Source organism: Podarcis gaigeae, assembly GCF_964106915.1.
Source record: "Podarcis gaigeae genome assembly, chromosome: 8".
NCBI classification, from domain to species: domain Eukaryota; kingdom Metazoa; phylum Chordata; class Lepidosauria; order Squamata; family Lacertidae; genus Podarcis; species Podarcis gaigeae.
In genome coordinates this window covers 44,070,785-44,089,480 of record NC_139684.1, presented here as the reverse complement: position 1 = coordinate 44,089,480, position 18,696 = coordinate 44,070,785, and the positions used below count along the sequence as shown (strand labels likewise).

General features: G+C 43.0%; 2 protein-coding genes across 10 annotated transcripts; one reads left to right on the top strand and one right to left on the bottom strand.

Moving 5' to 3' along the window:
• Nucleotides 1-2,325: 2,325 nt before the first annotated feature.
• On the top strand, nucleotides 2,326-16,673 carry GFOD2 (Gfo/Idh/MocA-like oxidoreductase domain containing 2; the record flags this gene model as incomplete). Of its 9 annotated transcripts, XR_014567399.1 has the most annotated exons (7): nucleotides 2,326-2,700; nucleotides 3,012-3,059; nucleotides 5,264-5,609; nucleotides 6,775-7,644; nucleotides 9,577-9,614; nucleotides 10,700-11,243; nucleotides 11,384-14,495. XR_014567399.1 is itself a non-coding variant. In XM_083752254.1 (5 exons), exons 2-5 carry the CDS (start codon nucleotides 5,351-5,353, stop codon nucleotides 16,190-16,192), a joined length of 1,251 nt encoding a protein of 416 aa, XP_083608380.1. In that variant the 5' UTR covers nucleotides 2,326-2,700; nucleotides 5,264-5,350. The 9 variants fall into 9 exon arrangements, 7 of the variants coding, with proteins under 7 accessions (XP_083608380.1, XP_083608379.1, XP_083608381.1 ...); XR_014567398.1 differs by lacking the exon at nucleotides 3,012-3,059; XM_083752254.1 differs by lacking the exons at nucleotides 3,012-3,059; nucleotides 10,700-11,243; nucleotides 11,384-14,495 and adding an exon at nucleotides 16,109-16,673.
• LOC310850643 (uncharacterized protein C16orf86 homolog) lies at nucleotides 9,890-14,061 on the bottom strand (the record flags this gene model as incomplete). The annotated part of the gene is made up of 5 exons (XM_083752296.1): nucleotides 9,890-10,172; nucleotides 10,382-10,543; nucleotides 11,502-11,710; nucleotides 12,253-12,410; nucleotides 13,945-14,061. The coding sequence occupies 5 exons, from the start codon at nucleotides 14,059-14,061 to the stop codon at nucleotides 10,018-10,020; spliced, it is 801 nt and encodes a 266-aa protein (XP_083608422.1). The 3' UTR covers nucleotides 9,890-10,017.
• Nucleotides 16,674-18,696: the final 2,023 nt, after the last annotated feature.

The window sequence follows — 18,696 nt, the reverse complement described above, 5'->3', positions numbered from 1 at the left end:
CAAAGCCAAAAGTGGGCAGGGCAAGGTTGTGAATATTACCTTTCCATGGAACAGGATGGGGAAGTTGTGTCCTCCGGGTGTTGTTGGACTGCATCTCCCATCAGCCCAAGCCAGCATGGCCAATGGTCAGAATGATTGAAACTGTGGTTCAACAACATCTGGAGGGCCACAGATTCCCCATCTCTGGTACAGAAGACTACATACAAAAGCCAGATGCATTTAGTGCGTGCAACTCGCTGTTGTAGGAGCAGGGGGTTGGTTTGGATTATGTGTTTGGGTCCCCTCCAAAGCCTGTGGTTCTTTATCTGGATGATGGGAGTCTGTAGTAGGAGCTGAAGTGCCTGAACCAGTTTCTTTGTAAAAGATCAAGCTGACCCCGCTCAGCATCCTTTTATATGCCTAAAGACTTGAGCAAGTATGGCCGTGTTGTCATAGAAAAAGGAGCTAGTACTGTCTCTACAAGGAAGGGTAGCCAGATCTCACACGTGGCTGGACTCAGCATCCTGGAGGCAAGAGAACAGTAGGTCAGAGGCTGGCCTTTGTCTTGTCTGCAGCTGGAAAGACACAGAGGCTTGACTTCCTCTCAGTGCTGAAACCAAACCTTTAGGGGATCTCCCTAGGGACCTGATGGAGGAGCAAGATCTGATGTAGCAGTGATGCTGTGAGCCCTTCATCTTGTGCTCTGGTTGTGTATATGTGCAGACCCTCCAAAATTTATCTGATGAAAATAGAGACATCCTATTCCATACTACTACTACTACTACTACTACTTAGTTATACCCTGCCCATCTGACCTGGTTGCTCCTGCCACTCTGGGCGGCTTCAAACATATATAAAAACATAATAAAACATTAAACTTTAAAAAAATACTTCCCTACACAGGGCTGTCTTCAGTTGTCTTCTAAAGGTTGTACAGTGTTACCTTGGGTTACATAAGCTTCAGGTTACAGACTCCGCTAACCCAGAAATAGTACCTCAGGTTAAGAACTTTGCTTCAGGATGAGAACAGAAAACATGCTCCGGCGGCACAGCAACAGCGGGAGGCCCCATTAGTTAAAGTGGTGCTTTAGGTTAAGAACAGTTTCAGGTTAAGAACGGACCTCCAGAACGAATTAAGTTCTTAACCCAAGGTACCACTGTACTATATAGTTACTTATCTCCTTGGCTCGGGGGTCACATAACTCCATACCCTCCCAGCATTTCTCTGATGTTTCTAGAAGAAAGCGTAGCCAGATCTCACACACCTGGCTAGACACCACATCATCCTAGAGGCAAGAGAACAGTAGGTCAGAGGCTAGCTTTTGTCAAGTATGCAGCTGAGAAGACACAGAGGTTTGACTTGATCACGGTGGGATGAAACCAAACCTTTGGGGGATCTCTCTGGAAGTCTAATGGAGGAGCAAGTTCTGATGTAGTAGTGATGCTATGAGCTTTTCATCTTGTGCTCTGGTTGTGTGTGGGGGTAAATAAAACCATATATCAAAAAGACACCAGTCTTCAAAAATACTCATTCCAAGGAAACCAGACCAGAGGGAAGCACTGGCTGCCTTAAGTCTCTCACTAGCCTTAGATTGGGGTGAATGTCCAGGCAGGGGAGAGCTATCACCACTCTTCAAGAACACATTGCAGCCAGGAGAAAGCACTTGAGGCTGTGCAGCAGAGTCAGAGAAGGATGTGGAGGGCCACATTTGGTACTCAGAACTCAGGTTGCTCACCTCTGCCATAGGTGATAAGGAATTCCATACCTGTGAAGGAAGCCCCCCTCGTTCACATACAGCATAAAAACACAACAGGCTTTCCGCCCCTCTTTAGCCAGTCCCCTCAGGTTAGTATAAAAAAGAAAAAAATGCATTCTGGTAACTTTTGTAAACTTGTTGACAAGGTTGAAATAATACATTCCCTAGCAGCATGATATGCTTATTTTATTGCATTTCTATTACACCCTTTCATTAATGAACTTAGGATATGTCATCATTTACTCCGGCACCCCTGTTGTTGTTTTTTAAAAAATCTTCACAACAGCCCTGCAAAGTAGAATAGCCTGGAACAACTCCAGCACATAGCTTCCTCGGGCAGTTGCCAGAAGTCCAGCACTCCAGCAAGGCCCACCATAGACACCTGTCTTAGGTCGCTCCACTCCACACTGCAAGCCACCATTTACATTTTCTAATCTGTTTCTGACATAGCATCACTATGCAGTAATGCAGGCAATTGCGGAGGCAGCTACACCCAGGCACTGCTTTCCCTGCCCGCTTCCACCAACCACTTTATTTGTTGCATTTATTTATTTGTTGAATTTATAGCCCACCTTTTCCTCCAAGGTCCCCACCCTCGTTGAATCCCTACCACGACCTTGCCGAGGTTGGTTAAGCTGAAAGGCAGCGACTGGCCCAAGGCCACCCGGCGAGCTTCGTGGCCGAGTGGGGATTCGAACGCCTGTTCTGCAGGACCGCGTTCAAGCCAAGTGAAAGAATCGGCACTGCGCCTTTAAGAGGGAGCCGGCAACGTCGCCGCCCCCGCCGCCTCCCCGGCCCCTCGCGCTTGCGCAAGAAGGAAAAGCCCGATAGGTGGGAGGGGGAGAGAAATGTGACCTAGGCGGCCGGTACCTCGGGCAGTGCGCGAGCAGCCGTGCGCGCGCGCGCGCGCGAGCACTTGTAGCACGCAAGAGAGAGAGAGACCAAGAGGCGCTGCGGCCCTCAGGTGAGGTGAGGTGAAGGGGGGGTGGACGTAGATGTTCCTTACTCCTCCCTCCCTCCCTCCGTCATCATCATCATCACCACCTTCCTCCGTGGGAAAGCGGGAACGTCTGGAATCTGACTCTGAGGCGAAAATGAACGCGGGGGGTGTGTGTGATCGTGAAAGGCGTGTAGAGGAGGGAAGGAAGGGCGGGGCAGAAGCCGCGCTATTCAAGGCGGGGGGCAAGTGGGGTAGGTGAGGCCCCTGCACGAGGGAGAAGGGATTCTTGTTGGCGCGCGCGCACACACACACACACGCGTGTTCCTTTATGCTAGGTGACAGACGACCTTGAGGACCCGTGTTAGTCTGCAGCCCAAGCAACAGTGAGTCTATTGGCGCCTTAAAAAGTCTTAAGAGGTTTATTGTGGGCTTCGTCCGATGCGTGAAGGATCAGGCGTGTATCGGGGCGGGGAACTCGAGGCCCTCTGAACCAGGCAGACAGTATATACAGTATGTATGAATGTGGGTGAGTGAATGAATCAAGTATCTCTATTTTTTATCATTGAAAGGCGGGTCCTGTGGCACCTTAAAGGACCCCATATTTGTCCGTCAGAATCTACTTTGTAAAAGATGCTTGAAGAGTGTGTGGTGAGGAGAGTGTTTTTAAAAAAATAGAGGTTCAGAGAAGTAAACATTGGGGCCCAAAGGCAAAGAAATGTAAGAGATATAGCCTGTAACATTTCTATACAAAGCTCAAATGTATGCAGCAGCCATTCATGACAGCAGTAAATGGCAATTGTGTGGGAGGATGTGTATTGTGAAAGGAAAGGGCAGTTATAAAGTGTGGAGGAAGTGAAGTGGGATATATGTGGAGGACAGGCAGAGTGGAAAAGTTTTAATCATATTGTTCATGAATTCTCTGTTAAAGCATCACAGGCAATGTACAATAAAGGACTATGTAATTATTGGAGTTCAGAACCTTAATTGGTAGTAGCTGCTTTCCATGTTTGTCACAGGTTTTGAAGAGAAGCACTTTCCATTTTTTAAAAAAGTACAATACGTAAATAGAATGGGTTTGACTAGGCAGAAGCTGAAAGAACTGGCCATAAGAATAGGACTACAAGCCATGAGGGTCAGCCGCAGCGGAGTATGTGTGTAAAATATGTGAGGGTATGGTAGGAATGGGGACAGTGTTAGAAACTGGCATATATAAGCTAGGCACCAAATGGCTCCTTAAACCAAGGTTACAGTCGCCAAAACAGAATGTCTAGTCTTATTTTTCAAACGATGGACTGACTTGTGACTGATTATCAGTTAAATATCTGACTAGTTCAGATGACAACCTTGAGCTAGGTTAAGAACTTTGGGAGCTTAAAGAAGAAAATTAATTTTATCCAGGGACAGTCCACATATATATTGGTCTATTCCTACCTCTTTTTCTTAATGGTGACATGGACCATTCATAATGTATGAATGCTCATCACAACTGTGAGCAGGGCTGTCGGGTGGGGTAAGTGAAGACAGGCTACAACCATTAACTATAACGTCATTGACTGCTCCTGCTCAGGCTGCACAGAAAAAGCATTTTAGTTCCTGAAATTCATTATGATTGTGCAAATAAAATATAACTCAGAGAATATAACTACAAGATGTAGTATTAGTGCATGAAAACAGTCGAAATCCAGCGATCCCCAGGCCTCAACAAGCACTGCTTGCTTGCTGTATGTTCTGGATATGTTTGACTGTCTGCTTGTAGGGCTGTCATATAAATAATGTGCACAATGTTTAACAGCTTTCTTGCCAGGCAGGTTGGTAAGATTTGTGATAGGATTTATGATTGTCCAGTCTTGCTCATAATTGTGGAGCTCTATCTTGCATCTAATATATATGGTTATTACTTTTAATATAGCTCTTATTTATATAACCCCTCAAGGAAAATTCTTACCAATGTCTTATGCCCATAAAGATTTCAAGATAATGTAAGAGCCAAAGGCCACAGCAACATGTATGGAAGGATATACCTCAAAGGCATATGAAGGCCATAAAATATATTATTCAAATGATAAAAATGAAGTGAGAATTTTGCATAGCATACTCTATTGCTGCTTATATTGTCAATAAATATACTTTCAGTATCCACTTTTTTCCCTTTAAAGATATAATATCAAGTGATATTAGAAAACCTGAAAATGTCCTCTTTCTTAACATTTAATAGCTTGATCCTTTGGTAATTTCCAGTGCTGCTTCAGCTTGTGTGTTATATTTAAGCACCACCATTTCAGTGTTTTTTTGTATTTGAAAGAGTGACTTACTAGGGTAGAGGTAACTTACTAGAAAGTTTCAAACTAGAAAAACACATACTTGGATTTCCTCTGAAGGATACAATAGATATTTTAGTAAGACACAGTATATGTGAAGAATTAAAATATAAAGATGTAGTCTTAAAATGAACAGCTTCAAACAAATTTGATGTTGAATAACCAGCCTTGAACTGCACTTGTATTAGTGTTGACTACAAATAGCCACAGATTTATGCAGAACGTATAAATGGTTCCTTTTGCTTACACTTTATTTTATTCTGTTTTAGGAATTATGTATGAAACAGGATGCCAAGAAGCTTTGTTTTTATGCCTTAGTCTTGCCCTTGGGAACTGAATTGGAAAAATAATACAAAATGAAAATGCTTCCTGGTGTTGGGGTATTTGGGACTGGGAGCTCAGCTCGGGTGCTAGTGCCTCTGCTGAGAGCTGAAGGTTTTTCCATCAAGGCACTATGGGGGAAGACTGAAGAAGAAGCAAAGCAACTAGCTGAGGAAATGAATATTTCCTTCTACACAAGTCGGACAGATGATGTCTTGCTGCACCAGGATGTGGATCTGGTTTGCATCAACATCCCTCCACCACTCACACGACAAATTGCTGTGAAAGCTTTAGGTACTGTGCTGTTGATTATCTGAAACAAGTTGTGGTTATTTAAAATTCATCTCCCCTTTAAGTTGTGTTCTCAGGCTGTTGCTGATTACTTAATATTATAAAACTGAATGCTTCATTTTGGCACAGTATGTTTGTATCATATCGTTGTCTCATGTTACATAAATTGGAGTGGTACTTGACTTTCTGCCATCTGTGATATTACTACACTTCTTCTACTTATCCCAAAAACATGTTTGTGTTTCATTCTTTTGCATTAGCTGATGGAAGGAGTGAACTCTTTTTGTTACTGTAAGGAAATTTTTAGTATTTGCTAACTTGACTTTGCTATTGCATATTAAACTAGCAGCATTGTAAAGGCAATTACAGCTAGATGCTCATTGGAAGAGCATATAGCATGATTACTTGACTTTTTCTTTTTATAAGTATCAAGGTCTGTATGTTTCAGAAACATAGTAAACAGGAAGTAGAAAGGTAAAAGTATCCCTTGCCTAAGTTTCCCATTCCTCAAGTACAGTTCACACAGGATGGCAGATCTCCAAAACAAAAAATGTTTTTCTGCAGATTAGAGAGGGAATCTTACTGTGGTTAAACTAAATATCCACATTTCCACAGTCCCTCAGGGATTGAGTAAAATGCACCAACATGTTTCTTCAGCTTCACCGGCCACTGGGTGTCTGCAAATACCATATCATGGTACTTAATCCTTGGTGGTGGGGAGCATCTTTCTAGAGCAGTGATTGCCAACCTGGTACCCACCATTTGTTTTGCACTGCAGCTCCTATCTTCTTCAAACCAGTATGGTTTTACTGGTTGGGACTGATGGGAGCTTTAGTTTAAAACAGCTGGACATGGGCACCAGGTTGAAGAAACCTGATTGAATGCTTACTTTTGTAAAATATCTAGTGCCTCCCCAGCCTGGTCCCCTTCAGCTGTTTTGGACCACAACTGCCAATTCACAACTGCTAAAGGGACTTGTAGTCCCAAAACAGCTAGAGAGATGGGGTTTCTGCATTAGATGGTTGCACAATCGGCTGCTAGTCATCCTTCCTTTTTCTGTACTTTATGAACTGAGCAAGGATGACACTGTACAGACAGATAAGAATCCTCTAATTGCTTGAGGCTGCCTAGCAAAATCTGAACTAAAATTTGTCTCCTTTATTCACAGGTATTGGAAAGAATGTCATCTGTGAGAAAGCTGCTACCTCTGTGGATGCTTTCAGAATGGTCACAGCTGCCAGATACTACCCCAAGCTCATGAGCATTGTAGGCAATGTCCTGCGTTTTCTACCAGCATTCATCAAGATGAAGCAGTTAATAGAAGAGCACTATGTGGGCAATGTTCTGGTCTGTGACGTGCGAGTGTACTGGGGAAGCCTTCTCAGCCACAAGTACAACTGGATCTGTGATGAACTGATGGGTGGGGGTGGCCTCCACACAATGGGGACTTACATTATAGACCTCCTCACTCACCTGACAAGTCGAAAGGCAGAGAAGGTTCATGGGTTACTGAAAACCTTTGTGAAGCAGAACTCTGCCATCAATGGCATCCGCCATGTCACAAGTGATGATTTTTGCTTTTTCCAAATGCTGATGTCAGGAGGTATCTGTAGCACTGTGACTCTGAACTTCAACATGCCTGGGCCATTTGTTCATGAGGTCATGATTGTAGGGTCAGCAGGGCGCCTTATAGCACGGGGGACAGATTTGTATGGCCAGAAGAACACTGCTCCCCAGGAAGAACTCCTGTTTGCAGACTCTTTGAATGTCCATGCAGGACTTTCAGAAAAAGGATTCAAAGACATACCCCTTCTGTACCTCAAAGGGATGGTGTACCTGGTGCAAGCTCTGCGTCAGTCCTTCCAAGACCAGGAAGACCAGCGAACCTGGGATCCCGAGCCAGTTGCAATGGCAGCTTCTTTTGAAGATGGTCTCTATATGCAAAGTGTAGTAGATGCTATTAAAAAATCCAGCCGGTCTGGGGATTGGGAATCTGTGGAAGTAATGACTGAGGAGCCAGATGCCAATCAAAACCTCTGCGAGGCATTACAGAGAAATAACTTATAATAGAAATATTCCTAATGAGCAGAATATTGAATATGTGCAGAAAACTTTAACATGGATACATTTGTTTCATATTCAGGGGGTGGGAGGAGGTATAATGGGGAATTATAATTGCGGGCAAAACCTCAAAGGAAATCCTTTTGGTTTTTAAACTCATTTAAGAGCATTTTAAATGTTGCAGATTTGTGTCACTGTTTTTTTTAAAGCTAAACCTTTTGAACTTTGTATTGTTAGGAAAACTTGAATTGCCCTTTGCACTTAGAAGTAGTTAAATGAAAAGGTGGGATTTCTACCATTGGGGACAAGTCTGTCTCCCTTCTGTGCACAGCTCATGTATTTTTGCAGTTTGAATGTAGCAGTAGAGATGGTTGTTTAAGAACAGGAAGACAAGTTACCTTTTAGGATTCTTCTTGATGTGGTAAAAGTGAGGCAAATACAGAAGTACGGTCCTTAAAGAGAACAATTTGTAGTCTCTACAACTCAGTATCAAACTAGGTGGTGGACATGTATTTTCCTGTATCCTCCCTGTTCACACAAAACCCCACCCCTGTTTTGTTGTAACAGTAAAAAAAAGTGTTCAGGAAAAGGCCACTGAACTCTCCCATGCCTTCCCTTCCTCCAATCATTTGTTCCAGCCATTTTGGTCTGTCCCTGGCTCTGATTCCAAAAGTGGGCTGGAAATGGAAAAAGTTGTTGGAGTAGTGGACTGAGAGGAAGAAAGTGTGCAAGGGGGAGGATTGAGCATCCTCCTTCCTGCATTCCTTCTGTTATATTTTCATCCTACAGACTTCCTGCTTTACATAAGAGCAGGGTTGACACACGAATGACAACCACATCCATCTAGTCTGTGCCTCGGTACCGAACACTTCCAATTTAGTCTCTGTCTTTAAGACTAGCTGTTCTAGAAGTCAGTTGAGTGCTGTGTGGCATTCACCTGCTGTTTGCACGTGCTGGTGCTCCTTTCCCATAGCAGAGACTGAAGGCCTCTTGCACTTCTTTTCCTGCATTCCCTCTTGCCCTGCTCAGTGCTGCCAAATGCCGCCAATGATTGCTTGGTAGCACAGAAGCCAAATCTAAGTCAGTGATTGTTGTTTAATGAAGCAGGTATTTCATCTGTCAAGGGATATGAAGTTGATAAGAAAAGGAATATTCAACTGCTGTTTTCAGCTGCATGCTGACAGGGGTAGTTGATTTAATTGAACACTGGACAATGTTCCCTATCCCTTGTCCTGACTTGTATCCTGTGGGAGCTGTGGTGCTTCTTGCGTAGCAGATAATAGTGCACAACTACCAGATCTCAGAGCTGCTCCTCACTAGGCTGACACTGAGAAGCAGTAGCTAATTTTTGTATAAATAATACTGTTTACTTGAATGTTTTTATTGTTTTCCTACTTCGTTTTCCTACTAGGTTTTAATCCTGTACATTAATATAAAGCATTAATAAGCAACCTTTTTTGTGTTTTTGTAAATGGTAACATTATGGAAGAAAAACTAAAAATAGATAAAATCAAGAACTAGATCAGCTGTTTTTCTCTTCCCTGTGGAAAACACCCTATTTTTCTATTCTGAGCTTTTAAAATTATTTTTAACCCAAACCGCTGTATCCTTAATTCTAGTTGCAGATGTTGGTTTTATACAACTGGACTAACAAAAGACAGTGTGGACAGTGTTTTGTACTGGAAAAGTCCAAATTCTAGAGTAAGGGAACCTCCCAACTTTCTGTTTACAATATGTGGAATTTGAGAATTTAAATGCTTTGTCAAGACCTGTGAAGATAAGGAGGTCCACACTAGATAAGCCATTGGAAATCTTTGATTGGGTTTTTATGCAAACATGAGCAGATAGAAAAATAATTTAATGAAGGCTCTTTCTTTGATTACATATGTGAATTCTCTTTTTCTCTTAGTGGCAAAGAGCAGTATGATATTCGCCGCTTCCCACTTTGTAAGTCTTTCATTTTCTGGTGGTGGTGGTTGTTACTGTTATTGTTATTGGGGGGAGGGGAGGTTATGTGCTCTTCCTTTTCCTTTGATGGAATGCAAATATAGCCAGTTTAAAGAGGGGAAGAGGCACAAATGTACAATTATTAGTCTCTTTCACCACCTTCCAGCACAGATGAGATATATTGTTGCCAGACTGAGTATATTTGTAAAGGATAAAATGGAGGTAGGGTATACCACCATTGTTGTTGTTTTAGAGGCAAGTGAGGAGACAATGCAAACACTTGACACCTTAATATAATCAACATTTGGGGAAATACAATTGGGAGCATAAAGGAGCATCTAGCAAAATGACTGTCTCAGGCCTTGTCTCTAGGAGGAGTAGCTAAGCATTCTGTTAGATGTTGCTACTTGTGCTGTGGCGACAGTGGTGGGACTAGGTGAGCGGCACAGACGCTGAGCATCTTATCAATGTCCACCTGAGTAGACTTGTCTACTTCAGCCTTTGCTGCGGCTCCTGAAGTGGCACTTGTCGGAATTCTCAGCTCTTTTCCTTTGTCTTCTGCAACAAAAAAATAGTCAATATGAACCATTGTCCTGTCCCATGAGCAAGTATGCAGAAGCAGTGTGATAGCGGACCAGTGGCTTTCTGAGCCCACAATGGAAGCTCTTGGAATTCTTTGACTAAAATTCTACTCCAACCCTTGTTGTGGTATTGGATTTGTGAGGAAGGAGCATATGAAGCTCCCTTTTTTATTCCTAACCTGTTACCTTTGAGTGGAGTTATTCTTGGTTCCAATGGGCCTGTCTTATTCTCTAGAGCAGAATGCACTTCCAGCGGAGGCAGGTCACACTGTTTGTCTGACGGGCTGTTCATCTCTGGGTTATCATAGTTGATATATTGGTATAAGGGACGCAGACGCTGTGACTTTCCTACAAATAATGACAGTGAATGCTGGAAGATAGATGGCTTATAAGGCAAAGGCTGTTGGTGAGATGAGAATGATACACACACACACACACACACACACACACACACACACACACGTGTACGTTCTACCTAAACCTCAGCCCATTCTTTTCTTGCAGATGATGGTCTGCCCCTCTACACCTTGCTTCTTTCTGCAGCTACCCCAGCAAACAGCCAGGCTTCTTGGTTCACATCATTGATGGAGCAGTAAGAACTTGTGAGGGTTCTTTTTCTGCCCCTTGAGAATGAACTGATGTCTTCCTAAATATAGCACAAGGACTTGGGAAGCAGAATTTTTATTCCCCTTATATTGAAATGTAGTTGAAGAAGTTATTACGAGTTCAAGCAGACATACAGCTGCCTGCTTTTGGTGCCTGTTTGTGCATTTTTCTAGAAGTGCTGGGAATTAGGGATGGTTTGGGATCATGGGGCTAAAGTTAGAAGTAATATCCATCCTGCTTGGAGGCCAGCTCAGAAGGATTTTCTGGTGTTTTGAAAAGCTGCAGCTAACTGTCCCCTTTTTCTATGTAAGATACATATATAGCTTTTAAGGGACAGCTACTTCTTCAACTCTAAGCCCACCAGCCTGTGCTGGTGATTGCCAGTATTAGCTGTGGGAAATATGATCATTCTGTACAAGCCAGTCATTCTTACTGTAGATCAGTGTTTCCCAACCTTGTGCCTCCAGATGTTTTTGGCCTACAACTCCCATCATCCCTAGCTAGCAAGACCAGTGGTCAGGGATGATGGGAGTTGTAGGCCAAAAACATCTGGAGGCACAAGGTTGGGAAACACTGCTGTAGATATCACTAAGTTGAAACTAGTATCTCAGTTGCATCCAATCTCTCTCTTCCCCCACCAGGAATCATGCCCTGATACTGAAAATACCTAGCTTGTAACTTCCCATTTCTTTGCACTCACTCTCTACACCTGTAGGCTCTGGAAGCAATGTGCCTGCTGTGCTAGCAGCTGGGACCACAGTGATATCCAGTGTGCTTTTCCTTTTCTTGGATTTCTTGGACTGTTTGGGCACAAGAGAACCTTCCGTTTTGGGGCCCTCTGTCTCCTCCACCCTTGGAGGGAGCTTCTTGAAATCGGCATGTTGGAAAACAAGCATTTCAGAATCGGTTCTGTGGGGGAGAAACAAGATGCAAGAGGGCTGAGGAGTCAAAGGGAAAGGGCTCTGGTTCCAGTGAATGTCCCACAATCCAGTACAGGCCTTGGGCTCCATTTTCTGGAACAGGAGTGGGAAACTTTGGCTCCACAGACCAACTTTGGCAGGTAGATGGGACAGCCATCATAATGTCAGGGAAAGGCCAAGAAGGATCAGAAGGGCATGGAAGGGATGGTGTGGTGCTGCTGTTGCCACCAGCATCTTCCCCCTGAATTAGCTGCCTCCCTTGCAATGCCAGGCTGCATTATCAGTGCTAGGACTACCAGCAAAAATGTTCACTGGGCAGCATTCGGAACATAGATGGGAGGGAGGTATTTATGAAGCTGCCTTATAGTGGCCATTGCTCCATCTTGCCCAGTGCCAGGTATCCAGCACAATTGCGCAGAGGTTTCTTTCAGTTCTGCTTTCTGACATCCTTAAACATTTAACTTTAGTTCCTTCCCCCCTGTGCTCTGCTTCTTTGCCGTGGGAAATATATGGAAATCCATCGTGACCTACTTCACCATTCTTGCTTTAAAGCCATAGGTTGCTAGCCAGGCCTGGAGCACAGGAACAGATTTCAGATGCCTGAGTTCTGTAAACAGCTCTTGGTGCCTCTGGATCTCTTCCTCAAACAACTTGGCATGGAGAAGAATCCCTTTCCCATCTTCATGCCACTGTGGGAAGATGCACATAGTCAGTAGAGAAGGCCAATGGCAAGAACAAAACCCTGGTTTCATGATCCCTCCAGAGGTTTCTTGGAGACCACAAGAAGGGGAAGCTTCCAGCATTTCATATTAAGCAAGTCATCGGCCACCTTTGGGCACCACATCTCCTAAGTTCTATAAGAGAGGGAAATGCTTTCAAAATAGATCATGGTTGTCATAGGGCAAAAGTGGGGAACTTGTGGCCCTCCAGATCAGGCCCAGGGGCCTCAGCCATGCCACTATTCACTACCCTCTTGCTGGGTCCACCTCGCTAAGCCCCCCTCTGGAAATCTGAACTAGTCCTGTTACAGATTATGTTGGGACTACTGTTCTGACCTCATATCACGGCATGCTGGCTGGGGCTGCTGGGAGCCGGAGTCCACTAACATCTGGATGGTCAGGGTTTTTTTTTTAGCCCAGTGTTATAGTAAACACAAAATAAACCACCATGCACCCCTGAACAAAATTTGGAGAACTCTAGCAAGGTAGCATCACTGGAGAGAACAATGGGTTTCTGATTCCGAAAGGCACAACTTGCTTCTTGCAGTGGGAGAAAAATTTCAGTGGCACCATATCACAGAGAGAAAGGCTTCAGATCCTGATGAGGCTGTTAAAAAAAACTTTAAAATCCCAAACCCAGGCACATTTAACGTCTGGCATATTCTGATGTTGAAGGGATTGGCTACCTAGAAAAGGCATATAATTTTTTTAAAAGGGCAAACCCAGTGGAGGACGCTCTCAGTTTTATGGGGTGACATTGGAGTAATTATTTTGGGGGAACAAATGGCCACTATTGGGAGGGATCAAGAGCCATTACTGGGAGGGATCAATGATCATTTTTGTGTGTTACCATCCTTGGTCAGGCAGTTATGAGCAGGTAAGTTCTTGTCTCAGCACTGCTAGGTGGAGCACTGGATCCCTCTGAGCTTTGGCCCCTTGCCTCAGCAGTGAGGCATCTGCTTTGCATGCAGAATATCCCTAGTTCAATCCCTGCCATCTTCAGCTAGGACTGAGAATGTCCCAATAGAAACTCAGGGAAACTGCTGCCAGTCAGTGTAGGCTCTGTTAAGCTAGATGGACCAATGACCTGACTCCGTAAAAGGCAGCTTCCTTTGTTCCTATGGAATATCTTTGTAGGGCTGCTGCTGCTTGTTAATTCCCTGAAGCTGTTTTTAACAGAGGCAGCATGGTGCTTCATGTGGGTAGCTGACAAACACCCACAGCCCTGAGAGGTAGGTTAGGCTAAGAGACTGTGATTGGCCCAAGGTCAGCCAGGGCGCTTCATGTCTGAGTGGGAGGATGTGAACCCTCGTTTCCCAGGTCCAAGTCCAACACTAACCACCACACTATACCTAACATGCTTCTCTCCAGACATTTCTGCAACATGATATTCACTTTCCCCTGCTTTACGAGCCTGTGGTATGTCCTCAGCGTCTGTAAACAGGATATCCTGTGCTATCTGCGTCGCCTTCTTTTTCTCATAACCACAGCACTCATCCTTTACCTCCAGTGACTTGATGGCGGGGTTGTCCAGGGCTGCAGCCAGCTGGAACAGGAAATGAGGAGGCGCTGCCTTCCCACCTGTTTTCTTGTCATTGGGGATCCGTGCAGAACCAGCCATTGACTGCAATGGAAGAAAGATCAGAAACCACACATCTGACACAGGCCTCTGCTTATGTTCAGTTTAGATTTTGGATTCTACTGCTTTTAATATGTAGGGTTTTGCGTGTGTGTGTTTTTTTAAACATACATTTTAATCATTTTCTAAAATCAGACTTTTGATTTTGTATTGTAAGCTGCCCTAGCGATCTGTCTGAAAGTTGCAGTATAAATTTCTATAATGTTATCCTATTCTAACCTTTACAATGGGGTAGCAAACCTATGGCTCCCCAGATGTTGTTTGACTCCAACCTCCATCAGCCCCAGCTAGCATGGCCACTGGTCAGGGATGATGGGAGCTGTAGTTCAACATCTGGAGGACCACAGGTTTACTGCACCTACTTTACACCAACTCTTAAGACTGGATAATAAAATACACCTATCTATTCATACTGATTTTTTTTATCAGTGTGGACTCTTCTGTAACGAAATGGAGTCAATTATGAAATTCTAAAACTTGTAGAAATAAACAAACAAATGGGGGGGGGGGACTAAAGCAAGGGAGAGAATTGAGTGGTTGTTATAAATACCGCAACTTTAACTGGCACCTGAGCAGGCTTTCCCCTCTCCTCCCTCATCTCTCTTTCTTTGTGTGGCATGTCTTTTAGATTGTACAGGTGAGGGTAGAAACAGCCTTCCTGCTGCTGTTCTTGTAAACTGCTCTGATAGCCTTTATAGTCAAACACTGGGGTAAAGGGTGCTGTAAACAAGTAAATGTTGTAAGCTGGAAGAGGGCATGCAGACTGGCTGGAACCTTGCACAGGAGCACACTTGCAGCCCTGTTATTCCAGCTTTTTGGGGTGGTGAGGCCAACAAATTTCATCTTGCCTAAAGCCACCCAATGAGTAAATGGAAGAGGCAATTTAACTGAATTGCAGCTCTGTCTCTTTTCCCTCTGCCTTCCTCAGGTGCTCTCATTATTATTTTGCACTCACATTCTGAGTGCAAGAAAGACAGGTAGTGAGGATTTAACACTTGCACCAATTTCTGTAGCACTGACCGAGTCTCAGAGAAGGATTGTTCAATAATTCTGGCATCCTATCATTCTAATAACATTTCCTGTAGCCTTTGATGTCAGCAGTACTCTGCAGTGGATGGCAGGCCTCTTGTTTTAGTCCTTGATATGTCACAAGGATAGGCAGTTTCTCCCTCATGCAGATCTGCCCTTAAAATTAACTAACAGATGCTCCTTCCTTCCTCCCTTAACTGAAGCACTGCCACAGGGAATTTTGTTCCATGCTAAGGATGTCAACAAGGTCACCGCTTTTTTCATCTCTTGGTTGCATCATGAGTCACAGAGGTCTGATGGAATCTTAAAGCCTGAAATCCTAAATCTGATCAAAATCTTAGCTTTAAAAGTGTTTTCCCCTCCTTTCTCGTTTCCTGTTGGCCCATAGCTCTGAGAAAGATATAAGCTAAGGATGGGACGTAGTCAGTGGACAGAAGAATCACTGTCATTTCTGCATATAAAATGCTGATGATTCCGGAGCACTGTTTCTTTTCTCTGTGGTCCATGAGACCATTTTTGTGAATGAAACATGTCCACCACATCATATATACCTTTTATAATATCCAAAGACCTTCTGTTCAGATTTCCCTCTACTAAAAACACCTTGGGGACTATCATTCAAATGGAGGACTTGAACTCGGTGAATCTGGGCAGTTTGCACACAATGGTAAAATAAGTATGTGGCCCCCACCAAGGCTGTGGCACTCTTGTCTAGACAAGAGTGAGCTCTTATAGGGGACAGTCTGCTCTGTCTTGTGGTGACCAGTAGGCCCCTACAAGCATTGCTCTGCTTCCCTTCATACCAGTTGCTAGGCTACACAAGGACTGTAGCATTCTGTTCATTCCATTGGTGGTTGGTTGGTTGGTAGGCTGGCTGGCTAGCTGGCAGTGGTCATTTTTTGTGTACCCACTAGTGATGCTTGCTGTGCAAACCATCTTGCTTAATAGATATAAACATCTGTTTTCCAAACAGCTTAATGGATATCAATTTGTCTCTTAGATATGGCATAGTGGCATAGCACATGAGGTACAAATGTCAGGAGACCAACAGAGAGACCAACTGGCTCCATTCATTGGCCAGTGAAGCTGCCATTGGTTAAGTGTTTGCTTTCCTCTCCCCTCCTCATTCCTTTTGCCTTACCTATCATATCTATAATTATACTACAAGTCTGCAGGGAGGGACTATATTATTTTTAAAATAATGGTACAGCACCTAGAGGTGTTCATAAATAATAGGAAGAATAACATAAGAATATATTTGTCAGATGAAAGGCCCATCTACTAGTCCACCATACAGTCTTCCACAGTGGCCAACCAGATGTTTTCAGAAGCCAACAAGCAGAAGGTGAGTGCAATACCACTCTACTGTTTCCCAAGCAACTGGTGGGAAGCAAACTTCTCACTGGCATCTGGTTGACCACTGTCAGAGGATGCTGGGCCAGAGCTTAAAAAAAATTAACTGAGTTGTTGCCACCATCAAGAAAGCCCTTTCCTCAATACCTACCAACTGTATAACTCTGGAAAAAATATGATGGGATATGTGTGTGTAAAAGCTTAAAAACAAACACTTTTTAAAATTTTTCCAAGCTGCTTAAAGTTCAGCTTTTTGTCGTTACTATTATTATTATTTTTTTAAAGATATTTATTAAAGATTTTCTTAATACAATAGAAAAAGCAAACAAAATAACATATAATTTTACGATAACCATATTTTCTTCACTTCTTTGGACTTCCTCGCATCTCTCGTTCCTGCGTTCCAAGTTTTTCGAGCTTTACTCAGCAATTTATCACCTTGTTTCAATTCTTATAATTTTCCAATATTGTGTCTCTAGTTTTAGATAATTTTACCCAAACCTTAAAAGTTTAATTTTAGCATCATAATTATCCAAAATTTATCTTTTCTTATATTTTCATTTATCTTCATATTCCTTTTAACTAGCTTAATGGTGCCATATTGTTAATAATCTTACATCTTTCTTAACACTCATACAATTTACAATATTTTTGTAAATAGTCCTTAAATTTCTTCCGGTCCTCCTCCACAGCCTCTTCTCCCAGGTCTCGGATTCTGCCAGTCATTTCTGCTAGCTCCATATAGTCTATGAGTTGCATCTGCCATTCTTCCAGTGTGGGCAAATCTTGGGTTTTCCAGTGCTTGGCGACAAGTATCCTTGCTGCAGTTGTTGCATACATAAAAAATGTTCGGTCCTTCTTTAACACCCTCTGGCCGACGATGCCCAAAAGAAAGGCCTCTGGTTTCTTAGGGAAGGTATACTTAAATACCTTTTTCAACTCGTTATATATCATTTTCCCAGAAAGCCTTAACTCTAGGGCAGGTCCACCAGAGGTGAAAGAACGTTCCTTCAGTTTCTTTACATTTCCAACATTTATTATCAGACAAATGGTATATTTTTGCAAGCTTGACTGGGGTCATGTACCACCTATATATCATTTTCATAATATTTTCTTTCAAGGCATTACATACCGTGAATTTCATAACCTTTCCCAGTCAGCAAACATGATATTGTACCCACTGTCTTGTGCCTATTTTATCATAGCCGATTTGACCGTTTCATCTTGTGTATTCCATTTTAGCAGCAAATTATACATTCTTGAAAGTACCTTAGTCTTAGGTTCTAACAATTCCGTTTCTAACTTTGATTTTTCCACCTTGAAAACTTCTTTGATCTGAGCATAATGTAACCAATCTTGCACTTTATCTTTTAATTTCTCCAAACTCTGCAACCTCCAATTATCTCCATCTTTTTCTATTATTTCCCAATATTTCGGCCATTTGGCCTCCATACTGAGTCTTTTCCGGGCCTTACCTTCTATTGGTGATAGCTACCTTGGGGTCTTATTTTCCAATAAGTCTTTATATTTTATCCAGAAATTGAACACTGCCTTCCTGACAATATGGTTCTTGAAAGCCTTATGACTTTTGACCTTGTCATACCACAAATATGCATGCCATCCATAAGCATTGTTAAAACCTTCCAGATCCAAAACCTCAGTGTTTTCAAGAAGCAGCCAGTCTTTGAACCAGCAGAAAGCTGCTGATTCATAGTACAACTTTAAGTCTGGCAGGGCAAAGCCCCCTCTTTCTTTAGCATCAGTTAGTATCTTAAACTTAATTCTGGGCTTTTTGCCCTGCCAGACAAATTTGGAAATATCTCTTTGCCACCTCCCAAAACATTCCATTTTATCCACAATCTGTAAAGTCTGGAACAAAAACAGCATTTTTGGCAATACATTCATCTTTATAGCAGCAATTCGTCCTGACAAGGAAAGTTTCTTTGTCGTTACTATTATTAACTACCTTTATAGCAGGAGTTGTCTGGAAGGCTCACAAATCAGTAAAATACAACAGCAAGATACTATATAAAACAATGGAAACTGTAGCAAATTAATTAGTTGGTCCCTCTTATCAGCCCCTACATTCTACTAAGTCTGGCTCACAGATCTGGGATAGCTTTCTATCTCGGGTGCTTATCAGAAACCTATATATTATCTGTTGCGGATGAAAGGAGGAGCTTGGCGACATTTGGTAGCATCGAAATTATCCTGCTGGCGAAGCAAGCATTTGCT